This window comes from Lolium rigidum, chromosome 3, assembly GCF_022539505.1.
Source record: "Lolium rigidum isolate FL_2022 chromosome 3, APGP_CSIRO_Lrig_0.1, whole genome shotgun sequence".
NCBI lineage: Eukaryota > Viridiplantae > Streptophyta > Magnoliopsida > Poales > Poaceae > Lolium > Lolium rigidum.
The window spans coordinates 36606956-36616201 of NC_061510.1; the positions used below are offsets into that span (position 1 = coordinate 36606956).

Consider the following 9246-nt stretch of genomic DNA (forward strand, 5'->3'; position numbering starts at 1 on the left):
ACACCATTAATTCTATATGTACAATCCTACTCCCTCCATTCCAGTCTCTTTTAATTGACTCGAATTTAGTACAACTTTATACTAAATTCGAGTCACTTAAAAAGGATCCGATGGAGTACATGTTACATTCTGGTCAGTAAACCCGTGCGTGCCATAGAGCTATGCCGGAGCCAGGAGCCAGCCAGAGCCTAAACGGGTAGCGTACGCCGGCGCGTTTATGCGTGCCGGAGCACGGCAATATGTCGACAATGCAAGCCGCAATTGTGACGAGGATAATCGTAGGTGTCGCTTCCCTTCGACACCTGCATGCGTGAATGATACGATCGATGATCTAGGCCGGTTAGCAAATCATCATCATTTCTCCGTTCCCAATTGGAATATGGCTTAATAAGCCGGTTACCCACACGTATATAGATTTGCATGGGCGTAGCTCGCACTGAAAAAACAATTGAGCTTGTTCGCCGGCGATTAGATCGAGAGATGGCCTGCGGCAACATGCTGTCCAAGTGCTTCGGGCCGTGCATGCGGCGGCGGCGTCACACCCAAGGTAGCCGCCGCCGGCAGAGCTCGCTCTACCGGCAGCCTAGTCGCATGCATGCATCGATCGTTCTGCCTTAATTTCCACAATATTATTCTACCGATCCTATGAAGATCGTTTCGCTTGCTGATCGATTTTGGGACGCAGGAGCTCGTCATGACCCCAAGAGGACCCAGCTCCAGAGCACGCCGTCGACGTCGTCGGCGTCGTCGTCGAGCCTGGACTTCCGGGAGGAGTACACCAGCGCGTTCCGCACCGAGTCCTACAACGACTTCTGGGCGCGCGTCCTCGACATCACGCTCGCGCACGGCGACGCCCTCGTCCCCAGACCAGCGACCCGGAGCGGCGGCGGCACGTCCTCGTCCAAGCGCCTCTCCTCGTACCGGCTCTTCGCCGAGCACCTCCTCGAGCCGGACCAGGCCGCCGCCGCGGCCGCGCTCGCGTCGGCGCGCAACCGCCCCGACGTCCACGGCCTCCTCGCCGCCTACTACCACGAGACGGCCGGCGCGTCCTTCCTCTGCAGCCACTTCCTCCGCGACATCGAGCAGATCCGCCTCCGCTACCGCCCGCTCAAGAACGCGCTCCGCGGCAGGCTCAGCGCCGGCCTCGCCGACGTCTCCGCCGCGCTCGGGAAGCCCTTCACCGCGCTGGCGGCCACGCAGGGCAGGCTCGGGGACGCGCGGCTCAGCTCCGCCGACCTTCTCAAAGGCCTCGACTCCGGCAGGAAGGCCGCGCGCCGCAGGATCAGGACCCTCGCGCGGCTCCGGCAGGCGCTGTCCGTCTCCTTTGTCGCAATCGTCGCCGCCGTGGCCGTCGTCGGCGCGTGCGTCGGCGTGCACGTCCTGGCCGCGTTCGCGGCGTTCCCGATGATGTCGCCGGCGTGGCTGGGGCTCTTCTCGGGGAGGTCAGCACGGCGCGCCCTGGTGCAGCTCGAGGCGGCGGCCAAGGGCACCTACATCCTGAACCGGGACATGGACACCATCAGCCGGCTGGTGGAGCGGGTGCGGGACGAAGGGGAGTACATGCTCGCGCTGCTGCAGCTGTGCGTCGCCGAGGAGGACGCCGGCGGGAAGGGGAGGCTGGTGCAGGAGGTGCTCAGGCAGCTGTGCAAGAACGAGGAGAGCTTCAGGCAGCAGCTCGACGAGTTGGAGGAGCACCTCTTCCTCTGCTTCATGACCATCAACAAGGCCAGGACCATGGTCATCAAGTTCATGCCTACTGCTGCAGACCGGTGATCATGATTCACGAAGAAGAGCAATATTTCTTCTTCTTCTAGGACACACACAGTTCAAGTCTCTGTACATAACACGTAGTACTTTGCATTCTTTAGCCCGTGTACATAATACGTACCATTCTTTTTCTCAATACAGAAAAAAACAAAAAAAAGGTAAATTAGGATTACTTGGCCTTTTTGATATAGATTTGTTACTGTACATACACGCTGCATATTGCAGCATTTGATTGAATTAATAATCTAGTTTAATGATTTCGTCCATCTGCATCTTCTGAATCTTACTACAGGAAATAAAAAAAAAATGATGGATTAGGATTTCAGCTGGCCTTTTGGTTGGTTTGCTTGTAGATACACGCTGCATATTGCAGAATCTGAAGTAATAATCTAGTTTTCAGTATATGTTCTGAAGATAACACAACAACCACTAGTCCACAACAAACAAGTTCAGTACCAAATTGTACTGTGCTTGCAGAACAAATGATTGAATGTGAAGAGCCTCGATTGAGGTTTTACAATTTTGACCGATTTAAGTACAAAGTTGGTAATACAAGTAAGCAACAACAACAATGGTGGATAAAAAAATTAATACATATTTCAACAAAACTTGAGCAACTGCTAGGAGAACATCTGATTGCCAGGAATCAGGCAAAATTGAGTAATGGGCCATCATCCAGTGCAGTGAGGAGTCAAATTAAAACGGCGAAACTCTACCTTCAGGCCATTTTCTTTCCACCCGGCCCATCTTCGACGGCGGCCAGATAATGTGGGTCACCCTCCCCTTTATTAGACCTAAAGGGATCTGGAAGACAAAAAAAACACCATCAAAAATGAAATAAGTAATACCGATGCAACAAACAGTAGAACAAGATTAAACAGAAGCCTGAGTGCAATAATTAAGCTTGCAAGAATACCATGTAATGTAAATATAACATCGGTTTTCTATATGTAACATAGTACTTTGTTTGACCAAATGCATCATCTGTTTACTCATTATCGAAAAAATCATCTGTTTACTGTAAAGCATCCAAAACTAGCAACTTTTCAAGAATGCAGCAACATAAATAAGAAGAGAAGATAACAACTTAACATGTGCCTGGTCTCTAGTGCATTGATGTGCTGGTGTGTTGGGATATGGTTTTTCATAACTACAACATTTTTGCTTTAATCTTTTTTTTTGTTCTACTTGTTGTCTACTTAGACGCTGAGACTACCATATACATATTTTAGGCACTCATTTTATTTTTAAGGAATGACGTAGTATACCAATTTGAAAAACAGGGTCAGGATGTAGGAACTTTAAACAAAAGTTTCAAATATTATACGAAACAGCAAGCCCCCAAATTCTTAGCTTCACTACCAGTACTGGCACCAGCCAAGTGGCCTATTTAGTCCTCAGATTCACATGATAGTACTGAGAATACAGCAAAACCCCTTCTTGCAACAAGCTTCTATGTTCTAATCCATCAATACTAGTCTATAACACTAGAGACATTGATATGTTTCATTCAGACAACCAGATTAGTTTTATTTTTTGACAAAAGACTGGCAGCAGCTTTCGTTGATTGACAGGAAAAAAAATACAAGAAAAAAGTCAAAAGGAAATAGGCGCAAAGGAAAGAAAATTTACAACCGGGGGCATGTTAGGCCGGGGTTCTCAAGAGAAGGATAGTGGGTGCAGACCACCAGGCGATCATCTTGGACTTAGTCAGATTCTAGGGGTCTGTGAATCCCCCGATAAATGGAGGTCTTGCCAACCGCATGCCAGTTTGAGGCCTCATCCATCAGACAGTGAAAAACTGTCATGGCCGACAAGTTCCTGCCATTAAAGATCCTATCTTTGCGTTCTTTCCAGATACTCCACCAAACAAGCTAAGTGACGGAGTTCCAAGCGCAGGGATGTTGCTTGGAAAGGGCGTTTCAGCCGGCCATCCACCAGTCCAGGAGCGATGAAGTGGAAGAAAGTGGTGTCATTGCAGCTGGCAGGTTGCCCAGCTCCAAACTGACGCAGCGACAGGATATGCAGCCAGAAGGTGCACACCTTCTTCAGTCGCAATGCCCATAGCGAGTAAAACGACTAGTGTGGTGCCTCTTGACCAGGTTTGTCCGCCGTGAGACATTTCCCCATGACCATCAAACAAAGAGAAAATACAGCATTCAAGCGGATCATCTGATTTCCAGATGATCTTGTCGAAGCTGAAATGCTGGCATCCCTCGAATTGGATTGTTGCATAAGCCGACGCCACGGAGTATATGCCGGAAGCGGTCCACCTCCAAGTAACCGTGTCCAGCGTTGCTGGCACAAGGGTGATCGTTGAGACCGCCTCAAATAAAGCTGCAAACTGCTGGACAACCATGGGCGTGAGAGTGGAGCGAAAATGGCGTGTCCACCTCAAGACCTCCAAAGCATCCCTTAAACATATATTCTTCCACGTGCAGCAGCGAAACAGGTCCGGGAAGGCGGTGTAAAATCTGAGCCCACGCAGCCAAAGCTCCTTCCAGAAACTGATTCTAGCGCCGTCCGCGAAGTCGAAGATCACCGATGCGTTGAAGAGGGCTCTTCATGCCATCCCATGGCTCCCCAGAGGCTCGGCCGAACATATGAAGCAATCGACATAAGTTGTCCACTTCTTCGTTGCAGGGGTGTCATGAAGATGACCGTGTCATCCGCAAACAGCAAGACACGAAACAGGAGGTGCAGGTCAACAATTGGCTGAAGAATGCCCGTTTGATAGGAAAATGAAGATGAAGCAACTTACTGGGCCAAATGACCTTGAATCCCAGCTTCGAGCAGCATTATCACCTTCAACCCAGCAATGCCCTGCTGGGACCTTAATAATTTCTTGAGACACAGGGATCCGTATCCACTCACCAGGCAAGGCAATCAATCTCTTCACGAAATCCTTCTTGTGATCACTAGGGCATCTACAAACAGAGACAGAAGGGACAAGGAATAACCAAACAAGTTTGAAGAGCTCTCTGTGTAATGCCAGGGGGGGCACTCACTTGAATATAACTAGTGGTTGGGGCGCCCCATGGGGCGCCTCCTCGCTGGTCCTTTGCGGTCCAATCAAGGAGCAACACGAATTTCCTAGGTCAACACCATAACAGCAGTAAAAGCCAGTCTACTCTATTTCATCAACCAACACATCAGCACATAACCAAAACAAACAACAAAGATGTGCAGTTTCCAACACAAAAAAGTTTGCAACAGCAGAGGAAAAGGACATGACACCCAGCTTGCTCTTTGTTTCCAGCACACATATATCTACAAGAGGAACTGAGAATGCATGCTTCTATTTGCCAGTGGTTGCGAATAAGGCGACTTCAAACTCTAGTTGCTCTTGCTTCTCTACCATCAGAAATAAGCAGCCACAACCTTGGGGAGCGTCGTGGGCTTCAGGACACTCTTGGGCAGAGGGCCTGCCGGATCTTGAACACAGCCCCCCTGTCCCCATCGTGTGGCCGGAAAAGTTAAGCCCTTTGTTCGTTGCTGCAACAGCTTTCTCTGCGTACTTGAAGAAGAAGTACGGTGTAAGGAAATATTCTCGGAATTGTGTTCAAGGAGGAGTAGAAACATTACCTGTGACACACAGGACAGGTCGCCACAATCGCTGATGTTGATAGCACGTCCTTCCCAAGCACTTGTACAACATCACAAATCTTGCCTGTTGATACCAGTAAAAGATACATAAGTTAGCTAGATGGTGTAAAGAAAATAACACTGTTACTTTCAAGGATGATATTCAGGGAGGCAGATATTCCATGCAACTAAGAGTGAGAAACAACAGAGCAAATGAAAAGTATCATCTGACAGACTATTTGATAATAGCAGATGCATAAGACAATGTGCTCCGAGGAGATCATGTCATTACTTATAATAAATTGACCAGGTTCATGGCAGGGAACATTTCACGTGAATAGGGATCCTGACTATTAAAATTTCAGGAAGTATGGTGGCAATTAGCAAAGAAAGTAGGTTTTTTTGTTCACTCTACCATACCAAAGTAAGGTGAACCGGCATGCAGAGACTAACCATTTTCACTCTAGGGAGATTGATGGCATCATCATTCACCATGCATGAATTCACTATGCATGTAATAGAAGTAGCTGATAGCTCAACTGACATTTTACAACCTTATACAAGGAGAAGCAACAGTAATTTATTGTAATCAAGGAGTACAGGACTAAAGCATGACATAATGTGTGCAACATGGAGAATGGAGGGGACAAAGAAAAGGAAAATTGCCAACCAATTTATTTCCCATACTACTTGAACAATAAACTACCAGAAATACCATTCTCAAGGAAAAAGTAAGTTGACAACGTATGGTTGTTATCTCAAAAAAAAAAGTTGACAACGTATGAAACTAAAAAAAAACAGCCACTAAAGAGCACCAACGGCCTGTGACTCAAGGAAAATTTCTTTCCCTTACTACTTGAATATTATTAAGCATGAATACACAAAACAAAACACCAATATATTCTTTCTCAGGCTACTAATATGAAAGCTAAAAAATGAAGCACTTACTAATATCGGGCTACTAAACAAATATAGTAATAGCACGAGAACATGGTGCAACCTGCGACATCTTATGTATTTCTTTGATCTATCCAGGGCTTTTTTTCCCACACTTACTTCAGAATAACCTCCTCTATCCAAGTTCTGCACGCAGCAAGATTCGTCTCAGTATTAACAAACACTGATGTCGATTGCAAATTTTGAAGAAGTAAATAGCACAAATAAATTCTTTAGCAAACCATGACAAACTGAATGCCAATGATCTAGTACCACAAGTATTTTCCCGTCATCAATTATACACCACAGAGAACTAACAATATATATATATCCTTAGCCTGCTTCTTGTTTTGTACATTAATAAATCTGGCTCTGGCCCTTTCAAAAATACTCATGTTGTGAGTTAAATTTAAACAAAACATGGTTAGCTTTGTCAATAAGAAGAGTTCAACTTGCACGCTAACATCTAGTCAAAATTCTTGTGGCTTTACGAGAAAATACTTCTCTATAGGTAACATTGAATTTCAATAATCAGTTGGCATCACTTGACTGAAAATATGCAATTATTGTTCTGTTGTCAATCAAACAATTAAAGCATAAGACATCACACAATGGTGAATTTATAGAGATTAGAAGAGTGATTACACATACCAGAAGACCAGCACAATTTTGGAATTGCACTATGTGGATATCTTTGAGCCATGTCATCTGAATCCCTGAACTTGAGCAGCAACCATGCATCCGCATTGCAAACAATCAATGCTATAACAGTGGATAAAACATCAAATTAGGCTCCCATTAGCTTTTCTTTTGGGTATTCCAACATCATCACCTATTGGCTTCATTGCCCTTGCATCAATGCTATAACAGTGGATAAAACATCAAATTAGGCTCCCATTAGATTTTCTTTTGCGCATTCCAACATCATCACCTATTGGCTTCATTGCCCTTGCATTTCTGATAATTCCAAATTCACCATTACCAACACTATCTAGTGCTGAAGGGGGGGAAGGAGGAAGCCCTGAAGAAAATCCAAGCCTTTGGTGAAACTCTTGGTGCAGAAGTACAAAATGCTTAACAGTGAGAGATAATGAGCATAACACACTGAATCCACTGATGTTTATGAGATCACTCAAATGACTACAGTGCAATGGACTAAAGTAGCTGAGCTGGTAGCATTTACCAGACACAAATAACCAAATAAGAGATTCAGGGGCACAAGAAAGAATGCAGACCTGGACATACAACATAGAGGATCTCATAGTCCCTGAAAACTGGCGGCTATTGGGAAATTTGTTTGCTCCACAAGCTTTGAAATGTAGAGAAGGCATTATCATTATCAATATTCACATGCATTGGCACCAGCTGCACAAAATCCACGGCCTTTCTTTTGATGTCGAAAAAATGACCCAACCCGGCACGACGGCACTTACCTGAAAAACCAAGCAGGCAAAGTTTCAGACAAACTTGATAGTAACTATGATGTGGGTTTTCTTGGTTGGGACATGGCTGGTACTTGCATTTATGTTTCTGCTACCATACTTCCACAGATGGGTAGCAAGTAACACACTTAGTTGTGAAGCTTGGTAACTGAGCTAGTAAATTGGTCTTGATGTAAAACATTTGAAGACCACCTTCATGAACATTTGATCTGAATTGCAATTTCTTATTATGGAACAGGACAATGAGATGCAAGCTTCTTGTACATGTAAATTATGATCTCAGACTGTACCTCGTAGGAAGTTCATGAACATCTTGAGCCAATATATCTGCCACTGATGATAAGCTAATCCTCTGAAAGCCTCTTTCGGGTTTGCTGTTTGCATATCAAGTGCTTCCACGCAAAAGAAAATAAGAACAAACTGTGTTTGAAAAAAGAAGTGGTCTCTGATATCACCAAATGCGTTGAAATTGTGATGCTCCTACCGATCTTGTGTTGTGGGGAGCACTGGGTGGCCTAAAATCCAAATCTGTGCTCATCAGCGTGTTGTTCCTGATAAATATAAGAGTTAAATTAGATTCTTACTTTTGCCAGAAAAACTAAGCATCTGCAGAAACGTCTGATTATAAACAATGTATACAAATTGAAATATTAACCAACATAATTCAGTTATTGCTAATCTTCAGCGCAAAATATCCAGCAGCATGCTACAGGAGCATTTTTGAGCACGGGAGCATTTCCTGGCAGACGCCCGTCTAACACACCGCGACATTACCTCGTCGTCAACTCGGTTGCCGTGCAGGTCCCCGTCCTCCCGAACAGGCTGGAGTCGCTGGAGCACACTCCATCTCCTAGGCTATGAGGTCGGAGAAGTTGGCGTAGCCACAATCCTCGGTGAGCCCCCACGAGGCCATGCTCTCTTCTTCGTCCTCGGAGGACGCGGCCAGGAGCACGGAGTGGCGGCCAAGGAATCCCGAGTGGCGGTCGTCCATACAGGCGGCGACAGCCTCTTGGAGGAGAAGAGGCCGACGCTCGGCCCGTTGTACTGAGACAGGCTCCGCCGCCTAGATCTTCCCCAGCGGCGGCCGGTCCGCCAGTGGAGATCTCACGGCTCTCCGCACCGGCGTACCGCGTGAGGCATATGTGTTGCCAGGGGGGACTCGGGTGCCCACGCTCCTCGACGACAACATCATGGGCGAAGCGAACGGCGTTCTTCACCACCACAATGGGAACCCGACGTTCCCCGCCGCCGGCTGCCCGCTCGATGTGCTACTCCCGGTGGCCGCCGCCAAGAAGAGTTGGACGGGACAAAAAAAAATAGGGTTTGGGAAGCGTGGTCAGAGAAAGCAAATGTTCGTGCCTTTTTTTCTTTTCTTTTTTTAAGTATGTTCGGGCCTTCTTTCCGCTCACTGGCGCGTAGTACAGATGCGATGCAGTACACATCGGAGTTTTTTCTCCCAACCCAAACGCACCACGTGGATAGCCCAGCCATCTCGCTAGGGGTCTCGCACTTACTT

At 46.5% G+C, this 9246-nt stretch overlaps 3 protein-coding genes across 10 annotated transcripts; 1 reads left to right on the top strand and 2 right to left on the bottom strand.

Moving 5' to 3' along the window:
* Positions 1–645: 645 nt before the first annotated feature.
* LOC124694678 (UPF0496 protein 3-like) lies at positions 646–1880 on the top strand. Its single transcript, XM_047227636.1, has one exon. It carries the CDS (start codon positions 646–648, stop codon positions 1771–1773), a length of 1128 nt encoding a protein of 375 aa, XP_047083592.1. The 3' UTR covers positions 1774–1880.
* Positions 1881–2267: 387 nt separating this feature from the next.
* LOC124694679 (mitochondrial inner membrane protease subunit 2-like) lies at positions 2268–4876 on the bottom strand (the record flags this gene model as incomplete). Its single annotated transcript, XM_047227637.1, has 3 exons — positions 2268–2571; positions 4529–4694; positions 4776–4876. Coding segments are annotated over 3 exons (375 nt in total), but the record flags the coding sequence as incomplete, so codon positions are not given.
* A 5-nt stretch (positions 4877–4881) lies between these two features.
* On the bottom strand, positions 4882–8918 carry LOC124701441. 8 transcript variants are annotated; one of them, XR_007002044.1, is made up of 8 exons: positions 8505–8918; positions 8215–8281; positions 8021–8104; positions 7524–7721; positions 6940–7309; positions 6301–6435; positions 5353–5437; positions 4882–5284 (listed from the first exon to the last, which is right to left on the bottom strand). XR_007002044.1 is itself a non-coding variant. In XM_047233499.1 (5 exons), the coding sequence occupies exons 2-5, from the start codon at positions 7033–7035 to the stop codon at positions 5066–5068; spliced, it is 528 nt and encodes a 175-aa protein (XP_047089455.1). In that variant the 5' UTR covers positions 7036–7309; positions 7524–7796; the 3' UTR covers positions 4882–5065. The 8 variants fall into 8 exon arrangements, 2 of the variants coding, with proteins under 2 accessions (XP_047089455.1, XP_047089456.1); XR_007002042.1 differs by having other exon boundaries at positions 8021–8122; XR_007002043.1 differs by having other exon boundaries at positions 4882–5277; positions 6353–6435; positions 8021–8281.
* Between the last annotated feature and the right edge of the window lie 328 nt (positions 8919–9246).

Excerpts from the sequence above, each read along its gene's own strand:
- LOC124694678 (XM_047227636.1), top strand. The coding sequence starts at position 646 with ATGAAGATCGTTTCGCTTGCTGATCGATTTTGGGACGCAGGAGCTCGT.
- LOC124701441 (XM_047233499.1), bottom strand. The coding sequence starts at position 7,035 with ATGCGGATGCATGGTTGCTGCTCAAGTTCAGGGATTCAGATGACATGG. Across the intron at positions 6,436-6,939 it reads AAAATTGTGCTGGTCTTCTG|AACTTGGATAGAGGAGGTTA; the intron begins GTATGTGTAATC and ends TGCTGCGTGCAG. Across the intron at positions 5,278-5,352 it reads ACCTGTCCTGTGTGTCACAG|AGAAAGCTGTTGCAGCAACG; the intron begins GTAATGTTTCTA and ends TCAAGTACGCAG.